The sequence below is a fragment of the Gorilla gorilla genome, chromosome 10, assembly GCF_029281585.2.
Source record: "Gorilla gorilla gorilla isolate KB3781 chromosome 10, NHGRI_mGorGor1-v2.1_pri, whole genome shotgun sequence".
In the NCBI taxonomy this organism is placed as follows: domain Eukaryota; kingdom Metazoa; phylum Chordata; class Mammalia; order Primates; family Hominidae; genus Gorilla; species Gorilla gorilla.
The window spans coordinates 83989121-84002061 of record NC_073234.2 but is presented as its reverse complement, the minus strand read 5'-3'; the positions used below and the strand labels follow the sequence as shown (position 1 = coordinate 84002061).

Here is a 12941-nt window from a genome sequence, read left to right as displayed (position 1 = left end):
AATCCCAGCCTCCCTCACCATCAATATCTAACACTAGAATGGTATATCTGTTACAACTGAGGAACTGATATTGACACATCATTATCCCCCAAAGTCCATAGTTTACATTAGGATTCATTCTTGGTGGTGTACATTCCATGAATTATGATAAATGTATACTGACATGCGTCCCCCATTATAGCATAAAGAGTAGTTTCACTGCCTTAAAAATCCTGTGTTCTACCTATTCATTGCTCCCTCCCAACTAACTCCTGGCAACTGATGATCTTGTCACTGTTTCCAAGTTTTGCCTTTTCCAGAATGTCATATAGTTGTAATCATATAATATGTAGCCTTTTCAAATTGGCTTCTTTCACTTAGCAATATGCATTTAAGGTTCCTCCATGTTTTTTCATGGCTTGATAGCCAGTTTCTTTTCAGCACTGAATAATGTTTCACTGCTCAAATGTACCAGTTTATTCATTCGCCCACTGAAGGATATCTTGGTTGCTTTCAAGTTGTTATGAATAAAACTGTAATAAACGTCTGTGTAGGTTTTTGTGTATACAGTTTTCAACTCACCTGGGTAAATATCAAGGAATGAGTTTGCTGGATCATATGACAATAGAATGTTTAGTTTTGTATGAAACTGCAGACTGTCTTCCAAAGTAGCTATAGTTGTTTGCATTTCCACCAGCAATGAATGATAGTTCCTGTTGCTCCACATCCTCTCCAGCATTTGGTGGTGTCTTTTGGATCTTCATCATTCTATTTCTTTTTTTGTTTGTTTTTGCAGAGATGGGGTTTTGCTATGCTGCCCAGGCTGGTCTTGAACTCCTGGCCTCAAGTGATCCTCCTGCCTCAGCCTCCCAAAGTGTTGGGATTACTGGCAGGAGCCACAGCACTGGCCTGGATCTTCATCATTCTAATAGGTATGTTGTAGTATCTCATTATTTTAATTTGCAATTCTCTAATGACATACGATGTGAAACATCTTTTCTTTTTTTTTTTTTTTTGAGACGGAGTCTCACTCTATTGCCCGGGCTGGAGTGCAGTGGCTCAATCTTGGTTCACTGCAACTTCCGCCTCCCAGGTTCAAGCGATTCTCCTGCCTCAGGCTCCTGAGTAGCTGGGATTACAGGTGCCCACCACCACACCTGGCTAATTTTGTATTTTAGTAGAGACAGGGTTTCACAATGTTGGCCAGGCTGGTCTCAAACTCCTGACCTGCAGTGATCCGCCCACCTCGGCCTCCCAAAGTGCTAGGATTACAGGCATGAGTCACCACGTCTGGCCAAAGCATTTTTCATATGCTTATTTGCCATCTGTATATCTTCTTTGGTGAGGTGCCTGTTCCCATCTTTTGTTCATTTTTTAACTAGATTGTTCATTTTCTTATTGTTGAGTTTTATTTTGTTTAAGTTCCAGGATAAATGTGCAGGATGTACAGGTTTGTTACACAGGTAAAGGTGTGCCATGGTGGTTTGCTGTATCTGTCAACCCATCAACTAGGTATTAAACCCAGCACACATTAGCCATTCTTCCTGATGCTCTCCCTCCCCCCACCCCCACTTCTTATTGTTGAGTTCTAAATATTCCTCGTATATTTTAGATTTTCCTTGAGACAGGGTCTACTCTGTCACCCTGGCTGGAGTGCAGTGGTGTGATCATGGCTCACTGTAGCCTCAAACTCTGCGGCTCATGCAATCCTCCCACCTGAGCCTCCCAAGGAGCTAGAACCACAGGTACATAGCACCATGCTTGGCAAATGTATTTCTTGTAGAGACAAGGCCTTCCCATGTTGCCCAGGCTGGTCTTGAACTGCTGGGTTCAAGTGATCCTTCTGCTTTGGCCTCCCAAAGCATTGGGATTACAGGTGTGAGCCATTGCATCTGGCTGGATTTTCCTTTTTTAAAGCAGCAGAATCCTTTTTTCTCCCAAAGAAATCTTGTATGGGCCCTCAATATGTAAAACGCAGGGATGCTCTAGTTGACTTTCCCTCCACTCCTGCCACTGTTCCCCTAAGACATCTCCCTTAAACACTATGAAAATTAGGTTAATGCTGTTTATAAAAACTAAAAATACTGAAGTTTGACTAACGACGGAGTGAAATTAGCTTACCTGACTACCACAGATGTTTTCATACTCTTCCACAAGATCAAAAACTGTACTCAAAGAGTGCTTCAGAAAAGACTGCAGGAAATCAGAAAACATACTCATGGATGCTAGAACACATCAAAAAAAAAAAAAAAGGAATAAAGAAAAGTTAAGTGACATACTTCTAGGTAATTCTGTTTGTTTGAAAATGTATTTATTTGTTTATTTATTTTTTGAGATGGAGTTTCACTCTTGTTGTCCAGGGTGGAGTGCAATGGCATGGTCTCAGCTCACTGCAACCTCCACCTCCCAGGTTCAAGTGATCCTCCTGCCTCAGCCTCCCAACTAGCTGGGATTACAGGCATGCACCACCATGCCCGGCTAATTTTTGTATTTTTAGTAGAGATGGGGTTTCACCATATTGGCCAGGCTGGTCTCAAACTCCTGACCTCAGGTGATCTGCTCGCCTCAGCCTCCCAAAGTGCTGGCATTACAGGCATGAGCCACCGCACCCAGCCTGTTTGAAAATTTAAATGGCTACAAGTCTTTTATAAATTCACTGCTATATTAAAAAAAAAAATTTTTTTTTTTTTTTTTGAGACAGAGTCTCACTCTGTCACCCAGGCTGGAGTGCAGTGGCGCGATCTCAGCTCACTGCAACCTCCACCTCCCAGGTTCAAGCGGTTCTCCTGCCTCAGCCTCCCAAGTAGCTGGGACTACAGGTGCGTGCCACCATGCCCAGCCAACTTGTTGTATTTTTAGTAGAGATGAGGTTTCACTGTGTTAGCCAGGATGGTCTTGATTTCCTGACCTCATGATCCGCCCACCTTGGCCTCCCAAAGTGTTGGGATTACAGGCGTGAGCCACCGCACCCGGCCTCAAAATTTTTTTTAATTGGCGAGATACACATAATATAAAATTTATCTTAATCATTTTTCTTTGTTTTTTTTTTAAGAGAGGGGGATCTTGCTCTGTCACCTAGGCTGGAGTACAGTGGTGCAATCATGGCTCACTATAGCCTCAAACTCCTAGGTTCAAGTGATCCTCCCACCTCAGCCTCCCCAGTAGCTGGGACTATAGGTATATACCAGCCACCATGCCCGGCTAATTTTTTATTAGTCTGTAGAGACAGGGTCTTGCTAACTCCTGTCTCAGCATCCCAAAGTGGTAGGATTAAAGGCATGAGCCACTGTCCCTGGCTTAACCATTTTTAAGTGTATAGTTCAGTGTCAGTAAGTACATTCACATTGTTGTGCTACCATCACCACTATGTATCCACAGAACTATTTCATCTTGTAATACTGAAACTCTGTACTTAATAAACATTAACTCCCCACTCTCCACTTACCCCAGCCCCGACAACTATCCATCTACTTTCTGTCCCTACATGTGTTGACTATTCTAAATATCTCATGTAAGTGGAACCATAGAGTACTGCCCTTTTGTGACTGGTTTATTTCACTTAGCATAATGGTCTCAAGGTTCATCCATGTTGTAGCATGTGTCAGAATGTCCTTCATTTTTGGCTTAATAATATTCCACTGTATGTATAGATCACATTTTGTTTCCCCCATTCATCTATCAACAGGTACTTGGCTTGCTTCTACCTTTTGGCTACTATGAATCATGCTATGAACATGCATTTACAAATATCTCTTTGAGACTCTGCTTTCCAGTCTTTTGGCTATATACCCAGAGGCAGGTTTGCTGGATCATATGGTAATTCTATTTTTAATTTTTGGAGGAACTGCCATACTGTTTTCCATAGCAGCTGTACTATTTTACATTCCAACCAATAGTGCACAAGGATTTGAATTTCTCCACATTGTTGTCAATACTTGTTATTTTCTGGGTTTTTGTTGTTGTTGTTGGTTTGTTTGTTTGTTTTTTAGTAGCCACACTAATGGGTGTAAGGCAGTATCTTGTAACTCACTGTAGTTCTGATTTGGATTTTCCTAATGATTAGTGACATTTGAGTATATTTTCATGTGCTTACTGGTCATTTGTGAATCTTCTTTAGAACAGTGTCTATTCTATTTCTTTCTTTCTCTCTTTCTTTTTTGAGATGAAGTTTCGCTCTTGTTGCCCAGGTTGGAGGTGCAATGGCATGATCTCGGCTCACCGCAACCTCTGCCTCCCAGGCTCAAGCGAGTCTCCTGCCTCAGTCTCCCGAGTAGCTGCGATTACAGGCATTCGCCACCATGCCCGGCTAATTTTGTATTTTTAGTAGAGAGAGGGTTTCTCCATATTGGTCAGGCTGGTCTCGAACTCCCAACCTCAGGTGATCCACCCACCTCAGCCTCCCAAATTGCTGGGATTACAGGCATCAGCCACTGCGTCCAGCCTCTGTCTATTCTATTTCTTTGCTCATTTTTAAATTGGGTTGTTTTTTTGTTGTTGAGTTGTAGCAGTTTTTATACATTTTGGATATTAACCCCTAATCAGATATATGATTTGCAAATATTTTCTCTCATTCTGTGGGTTGCCTTTTCACTTTGCTGATTGTATTCTTTCGTGCACAAAAGTTTAAAATTTTGATGTAGCCCAATTTATCTATTTTTTCTTTTGATACCTAAAGGTCTTTTAAGATCTCAAAGATATATTAGTTATTTTATAAACAATTACTTAAGAAATTGAGCCAGATTTTAAAATATCTGAATTATATTTTAAGCACACCATTACAAAGCAGTGGAGAAAGTTATAATACATACTAAATGGCATGTTCCAGTCTGGGAAAATACAGGCACTTGGCCTAAGTAGAAAGTATTTTGAGTCACTTAATACGAGTACCTATTTTTGACAGATACTACAAGAAAGTAGTAGTTACCAAAGTGTTAAGAGCAGGGCTCTGGAGCTAAACTGCTTAGTTTCAAATCCTGGTACCACTACTTACTTCCTAGCCAGGTGGTTTGAGGTAAGTTACTTAACCACTTTGAGCAGTAGTTTCCTTTTCTCTAAAATGGGAATAATTATTGTAACTATTTAATGGACCACCATAAGGATTACATGAGTTAATGCTTGTACAGTGGTCATAACACTATCTGAAAAAAAATAACAGTATTAGGGTCCAGAAGAAAACAAAACACATCAACAATGTTAGATTAAGAGCTAAACCTAAAGAAAGAGATGCTCTTTCAACAGCACAAATAAGAAAAAAATTACAATATGAGACTTGTCTAATAACGTAACAGGTTGCTATTTACATTAAAAGATAAAATGGCAAGATGCTGCTCAGATTGAGAACCAAGGTGAGGTTCTCAACCTTCTAGTGATACTGTATCAAACACCATAGCCATAACCGCAACTAATTAGCTTAAGGAAAAATATATTATAGACAGAAGACCAGATGAAGACACAGGAGGAAGACAGCCATCTGTAAGCCAAGAGAAGAGGCTTCAGAGAAAACCAACCCTGCCAAGACCTTTACCTCAGACATCTAGGCTCCAGAATTGTGAGAAAATAAATTTATGTTGTTGCCTATAATCCCAGCACTTTGAGAGGCTGAGGTGGTAGGATCACTTGTGTCCAGGAGTTTGAGACCAGCCTGGGCTGGTCTTTGTAGACCCTGTCTCTACAAAGAAATAAAAAATTAGGCTGGGCACGGTGGCTTACGCCTGTAATCTCAGGACTTAGGGAGGCTGAGGAGGACGGATCACTTGAGGTCAGGAGTTCGAGATCAGCCTGGCCAAAATGGTGAAACCTCTCTCTACTAAAAATACAAAAATTAGCCAGGCGTGGTGGTGGGCACCTGTAATCTCAGCTACTCAGGAGACTGAGGCAGGAGAATCACTTGAATACAGCAGGTAGAGGTTGCAGTGAGCCGAGATTGCACCACTGCACTCCAGTCTGGGCAACAGAGTGAGACTCCGTCTAAAAAAAAAAAAAATTAATAAATAAATAAAAAATTAGCTGGCGGCCAGGCGCAGTGGCTCACACCTGTAATCCCAGCACTTTGGGAGGCCAAGGTGGGTGGATCACCCATGGTCAGGAGTTTGAGACCAGCCTGGCCAACATGGCAAAACCCCGTTTCTACTAAAAATACAAAAATTAGCCGGGTGTGGTAGCAGATGCCTATAATCCCAGCTACTCAGGAGACTGAGGCAGGAGAATCATTTAAACCTGGGAGGCGGAGGTTGCAGTGAACCAAGATCCCATCACTCCACTCCAGTCTGGGTGACAGAGCGAGACTCCATCTCAAAAAAAAAAAAAAAAAAAAAAATTAGCTGGGCATGGTGGTACATGCCTGCAGTCCCAACTATTCAGGAGGCTGAGGCTGCAGAATTGCTTAAGCCTGGGAGGTTAAGGCTGCAGTGAGCCATGACTGTGCCACTGCATTTAGCCTGGGTGACAGAGTGACTTTTTTTTTTTTTTTTTTTAGACGGAGTCTTGCTCTGTAGCCCAGGCTAGAGTGCAATGGTGCGATCTCAGCTCACTGCAAACTCTGCCTCCCGGGTTCAAGCGATTCTGCCTCAGCCTCTCAAGTAGCTGGGATTACAGGTGTGCGCCACCATACCCAACTAATTTTTGTATTTTTAGTAGAGACGAGGTTTCACCATGTTGGCCAGGCTGGTCTTGAACTCCTGACCTCGTGATCTGCCCGCCTCGGCCTCTCAAAGTGCTAGGATTATAGGCATGAGCCACCGCGCCCGGCAACAGAGTGAGATTCTTGTCTCAAAACACACACACACACAAATCTGTTGTTTAAGCTACTCTCTCAAGAAAAAAAGACAGAAAGAAAGAAAAGAAAAACATAATGACGTTCAGAAACAGGAAGAAATGGTTTCCTTCATCTTAGTAAAGTGAAAAGCTACTTGTCACAAAGCTCAATGCCATTTTACCAGCTTCTCCAGGATCATCCTCACGTAACATAACAGCACTGATAGTTACATCTTCTGTTATACTGTGGGGCTCTGTGTTTGTGAAGAGCCCGGAACGCTGTGATGAAAATGCAGCTGCCCAGTTACTGTCATCCAGATTAGTAACCTTAAAAAAAAACAAAAAAGTAAAAATACAGAAAAGTGATGGAGTTATTGTCACTGAGTGGATACTTTAAAAACAAATAAGGTTTCTAAAAATTATATGTATGTATGCGTCTTTTTTTTTTTTTTCCTTCTTGAGATAAGGTCTGGATCTGTTGCCCAGGCTGGAGTTCAGTGGCACGATCATGGCTCAATGCAACCTTTGCCTCTCAGGCTCAAGCCATCTTCCCACTTCAGCCTCCCAAGTAGCTGGGACTACAGGCACGTGCCACCACGCCTGGCTAATTTTTGTATTTTTGGTAGGGATGGGGTTTCACTATGTTGGCCAGGCTGGTCTCAAATTCCTGGCCTCATGTGATCCACCTGCTTCAGCCTCCCAAAATGCTGGGATTACAGATGTGAGCCACCATGCCTGGCTACTATAGTGTATTTTTAATACTTAGGTGAAGTCATTCTGCATCACAGCTTACATAACATTTCTTTTGCTATTTTCAATACTGTTCCATAGTGATTCCTAAAGAGTATCTCATCTACTTTTTCCAATTTTCTCTTTTATCCCCTTTAATACATTTTATCTCTTCCTTAAGATATTCATCTGTTAACCTCTGATTCCTACTCTTGTATGCTTCAAAACAGGGATCAGATTTTATAGCCATCAGCAACCAACCACAGCATGTGTTTCTTCTGGTCAGCAAACAGACAGATTAAAACATCTTATTTTCATCTAAAGGTTGCTGGTGTCACAGTTTCCATCTGTGATATCAGATGCATAAGGTTTTCAGTTTTTTTACTGTCTAATTATTTCAATCCATATAACCTAAAGTTACTGTTATGATGATTCTGACTCAATATTTGTTAAAAGACTTTTACATCAAATATCATATTTTTTATAAAAAGGGAGAAGTTCTTTTTTCTCTTTTTTTTTCTTTTGCAATCACAGGTCACTGCAACCTCTGCCTCCTGGGTTCAAGCAATTCTCACACCTCAGCCTCCCGAGTAGCTGGGATTACAGGCGTAAGCCACCACTCCCAGCTAATTTTTTTATTGTTAGTAGAGACAGGGTTTCATCATGCTAAGCAGGCTAGTCTCAAACTCCTGACCTCTGGGAAGCCAAGGCGGGAGAATCACTTGAGGTCAGGAGTTCAGGGAGTGCTGAGATTACAGATGTGAGCCACCACACTCGACCCAAAAGGAGTTCTTAGCCCTATTTTTCTACATACCATGGAGAGATTTCCGAAGAACCCTGAAGACTGCGTAAGTCGGGGTGACTTCCCTCCTGTTCCAAGAATGCAGGAAATATCTGGCTGCCTTGGTAAGCTTCGGCTTGTTGGGGTAACTATAAACAAAAGGTTGGTAGAAAGAACCTAAAGTGCGTGAGCATTCATTATCAAAACAAAGTAAGCAAACAAACAACAAAGAATAAATTTTTCAGTTTTCCATTATTTAGACTCTAACCAAATAAATACTTTAAATGTTAACATTTCCATGATACAAGGATTTAACTTATTTTTCTAAATTTAAGCTGTAGGTACTACTGAGCCTAACAGGAAACATTTTACTGGAATTACAGATGCTTTCATTATAGAATAACTGAGCAGTTAAAGACACTAATCAGTCAACGGATTCTTCATGTTTTAATTTTATAAGGCATACCGAGGCAGTGCAGTGTAGTGGGCATAAACTTTGGAGTAAACAGATCATTGTTTGAATTCCAGTTCCATTATTTACATACTCTTTTTTTTCTGTCTCAGAACAAAAAAAGAGTATGTAAATAATGGAACAGGGATTTTTTTTTTTTTTTGCTCTGTTGCCCCAGCTGGAGTACAGTGGCACAATCTCAGCTCACTGCAACCTCTGCCTCCCGGGTTCAAGCAATTCTCCTGCCTCACCCTCCTGAGTAGCTGGGATTACAGGCATGTGCCACCACGCCAGCTAATTTTTGTATTTTTAGTAGAGATAGGGTTTCGCCATGTTGGCCAAGCTAGTCTTGAACTCCTGGCCTTAAGTGATCTACCCACCTTGGCCTCCCAAAGTGTTGAGATTATAGGCATGCGCCACTGCATCCAGCCTATTTACATACTTATTGTATATATTAGTTAACTTCTCTAAGTCTCACTTTCAGTTTTGGTAAAACAGGGCTAACAATACCCATGTCATAGTTACCGTGTGTTTATGTAAAGTACAGTACCTTGTACATGGCAAGAGTTCAAACGAATAATAACTGCAATCATTATTATTAGTGCTTATTGATATTGTAACCAAATGCTATACTTATTATGTTACAATAAATGTTAGTTGCTATTATAATTACCATTATTATTAAATGCTTTAAAAGCAAAAAGTCTTACAAGGCTGTCGAAATGAGCTAGGAGTTCGAGGGATAACCTGGTTTCTTGGTGTAGTATTACCAAAATTTTCATCTTGAGATGCCTGAACTGTACAACGAGTTAAGAAAAGTTTTCCATGTAGAAAAGAGATCACTAAAATGAGAATTAACCATCTTTTTACTATACAAATTAGGTGAATGTATTTTTCAAGAACAAGTATTTTAGGGCTACCATTTTTCAATGCAAAGGGTAAATAACTCATTGCTTCTGCCATTTAAATTATCAGATGTCAGTCTTAGATAAGTACACACTGAACTAAATGTTTTTAGTCAGTTTTCAAATAATAAAAAGAAATCTAACCTCAGCAGAAGCTGTCAGCAGTAAGAAATATCTTTATTTTTAGGGAAATACGATTTCATTAAATTTTTGCATTATATTTACGAAATGACAGCTCTGTGGAGTGAAAAAAAGTTTCTACAGGATTTTATTATAGCTACCATTTAATACTCTTATAAAAAGAAAATTCTACAACACTGATTCCAAACATGTTACAATTTTTATAATGATGCTTAAATCGCAAAGGATACGTAAAACTCTTTTTTGAGCACTCTGTTTCCGTGCAGTCCGTGTCACCTCTGCCTCCCGGATTACAGGGGATGATATATCTCCAAAGCCACTCCTAAAGTAGTATAATCAAGCTTATATAAGTGAAACGAGAATATAGCATTTATAAAGAATTTTAGCATCACAGCTGGAGTAAAGGACCCTGAGTAAGTTAAGGTATAGTCATTCTAGTAGCCAAGTCTTAGATCTTTTGCTGAGAACGCACTCCTGGCTCCAAATCCTGCCTATTCTTCAAAGCCTTACTCAAATCTTACCTGCACAAAGACTTCTCTGACTTTCTAGTACTCACTATGTTATTTTCTCCTAAGGAATTATTTCAACACTTGGAATCTATATTATAACACTGTTTTAGATAATTGCTTCATAGAAGTGAATCTTATTTCCCTTCCCTTGTTGGATTGAGGAGTTACCTAACTGCAGGAATTCTCTCTTAAAAGATTTTCTGCAGTCTCCAAAATGCTTTAAACCATGGGTACTATTAAAAATCAAACAAACAACAACAACAACAACAAACACAGCTTGCAACAACAACAACAACAAACAGAGCTTGTGAGATAGAAGGGTAAGTAAAAGAATTGTGGTAAATTGCAGCAAAATGACCCTTCAAGTTATTTCAACCCAGGAGGTCTCCTGTCCCATCACAACACTCCCTGTCAGTTTCACTCAAAGGTCTAGAAACTAAATTGTGCGGACTAAAAGGCCTGTGTTTAAGACAAGAATCTAACATGCTTTTCCTCCACTTAAAACCTTCAGATATTCCTTCAGCAGGAAAGTATGGGAAACAACCACATAGAAACAATTTTAAACGTTTAACAATTAAAATTAAAAACAAAAAAAAAAAACCCTTCAGATAGCTCTCTGGTCTACAGAAGTAAAAATTTCCTAAAATGATATTTACAATGTGACCCCAGTTTAGGGGTTCAGTCTTCTATTCAGCCACAAACATCACTTTAAACGTATACTGCATGTGACCACTGAGCTACACGTACTTTTTTTTTCATATCCTAGCACCTCTGAATATGCTTCTTTTACAAAGACCTACATTTGCCCCCTTGAGCACCTGGTCAACAACTACTTACTCCTCAAAGAGCCTCAGGTAGGCTGGAGACCCACAGATGCAGGTTGGCAATTTGGTTCTTGTATTTATTAGCTTCCGAACTTTCAGCAAGTTCCTTAACCTCTTTTAGTCTCAGTGTTATATATGAAAAAAGGATAACAGTACCCATCCTCATAGGATTTTTCTTGTTCTGAAGATTAAATAAGCTAATAATATATATTCAAAGCCTTTAGAACAATGCAGTCACATAGTAGGTACTCAATGTTTGGAGTACGAATAATGTACTCTTATTATTCAAAGACCAGCTAGAAAGTTACCTTCTTTGAGGGGTCTTCCTGATAGTTACAGTGACAAGGAGACTTAATTGCCCCCAAACACTTACCACTTTACACTGCTTGGTTGTCTCCACTACACAACTAATTCCCCGAGGGGAAGGATCTTGAATAACTGATCTTTGTTGCAGGCGGCTAGCACAGTACCCAGATCATAGAGGGAACTCAGAATCTGATGCTGGCACTTGTAATCAGAAAGTCTGGGCTGAGATCCCAGTATCTTCACTGACTGGCTTTGTGATCTCAGGCTGGTCACTTAGCATTTCGAACGCCGGGCTACCTACCCCGCCCACCCCAGGAGCGAACAGTGTTGCTGCCCCAAAGCGCCGAATAGATCGCAGAACGTAGTGGGAATGTAAGAGACCATTATGATCTGTACCCCACCCCGACGCACGCCAAGCGGCCTTTTCCCCATTTGTGGCCAAATTTCCCAGCATGGGGAAGGAGTCTTAGGGGAAGCACCCGGGACCTCCTTGGCTTCTTCTGGAAGTCTAGTTTCACCTATTTCGTTTCGCCAACAGGCGAGACGGGCAAGACTTCAGGCTCAGCTGCCACCATCAGAACTGACCTGTCCATGGCTAAAGCCTTTTCCACACAGAACCAACGCTGGCTGCAGTTTAGCTACCGCGTTTTAGCCTTCCCGCTCTCCGGAAGCAAGCCCTTCGACCCGGAAGCAGTCTGTCCCTAAAACAGCCCCACAGAAAAGGGGTAGGGGAGAAGAAACAACGTTCCCATCTAGCGCATGCGCGACTTCAGCCTACAGGTGGACGCCCGGTGGGCGCAGGCGCAAAAGTTTGCCAATGTGTGCCTGGTTGCGTTTAGCCCAGACTCCTTGCGGCCGCTTTGCCTGACCAACGTCTGTGGGCGTGGAACAGGCCCTGGGTTCTCCTACTGGGAAGAATGAAGTATGTTGATAGTCTGGAAAAATGTGAAGTCATTTCCTGGTATTCTCTGTCAGAAAGCGCCTGTTCTTGGAATTCAGATGCGTGGGCTCTGGTCTGCCTCACACCTCGGGGATCTCTATCTCTCTGCCTACACTCAGTCCTTTGTTCTGTAGCCCCCTGCAGTTTTTGAAACTGTTTTCCATAACTGCTATTTGTTCTTTACTTGGTGTTCTTTCCTATTAAGGAGAAAATTTCACCTGTATTAAAAAGTAGAAAGGCAAGCGTGAAATATGATGGTATTGCCCTCTATTTCAAAGTGCCGTCTAGGCAAAAAGTGGTATATTTTGGTCTTGAAGAAGTCAGTCACATTTTTGTTTTGGTTTTTGTTTTTTCCAGTTTGAAAGTAGTGACTGGCTATTAACTGACCAGATTACAAAAATAATGTTAGATGCTTCAGTTTATCCATTTAATAAGCCTGTTGATACAGTCTTTTCTGTTGCTGGCATTTATACCTTTTATTAATACAAAATAGGTAGTCCTTCATTCTCCCTCGTGGAGAAGATAATTTGAAGGATCACAGGAACTTGAGTTTTTCAACAGCATAGATCTCATGAATCAGATACTCCAGTCAGATGATGCCATATTTATCAGGAAATCTAGCA

General features: G+C 41.0%; 1 protein-coding gene across 3 annotated transcripts in view; it reads right to left on the bottom strand.

The window, feature by feature from the left end:
* Window positions 1-12415, bottom strand: part of NUP107 (nucleoporin 107) — a 56001-nt gene extending 43586 nt beyond the window's left edge. Inside the window, exons 1-6 of one of the 3 annotated variants that reach the window (XM_004053538.5) lie at window positions 11964-12415; window positions 9970-10061; window positions 9404-9490; window positions 8276-8391; window positions 6915-7059; window positions 2101-2204 (exon numbers count right to left, since the gene is read on the bottom strand). In XM_004053538.5, the coding sequence (XP_004053586.2) occupies window positions 2101-2204; window positions 6915-7059; window positions 8276-8391; window positions 9404-9490; window positions 9970-10061; window positions 11964-11971 (552 nt within the window). In that variant the 5' untranslated portion in view covers window positions 11972-12415. Of the gene's footprint in view, window positions 1-2100; window positions 2205-6914; window positions 7060-8275; window positions 8420-9403; window positions 9491-9969; window positions 10062-11963 lie in introns of those variants that run through there. The other 2 variants (XM_055357017.2, XM_019038540.4) reach the window with 2 other exon arrangements.
* Window positions 12416-12941: the final 526 nt, after the last annotated feature.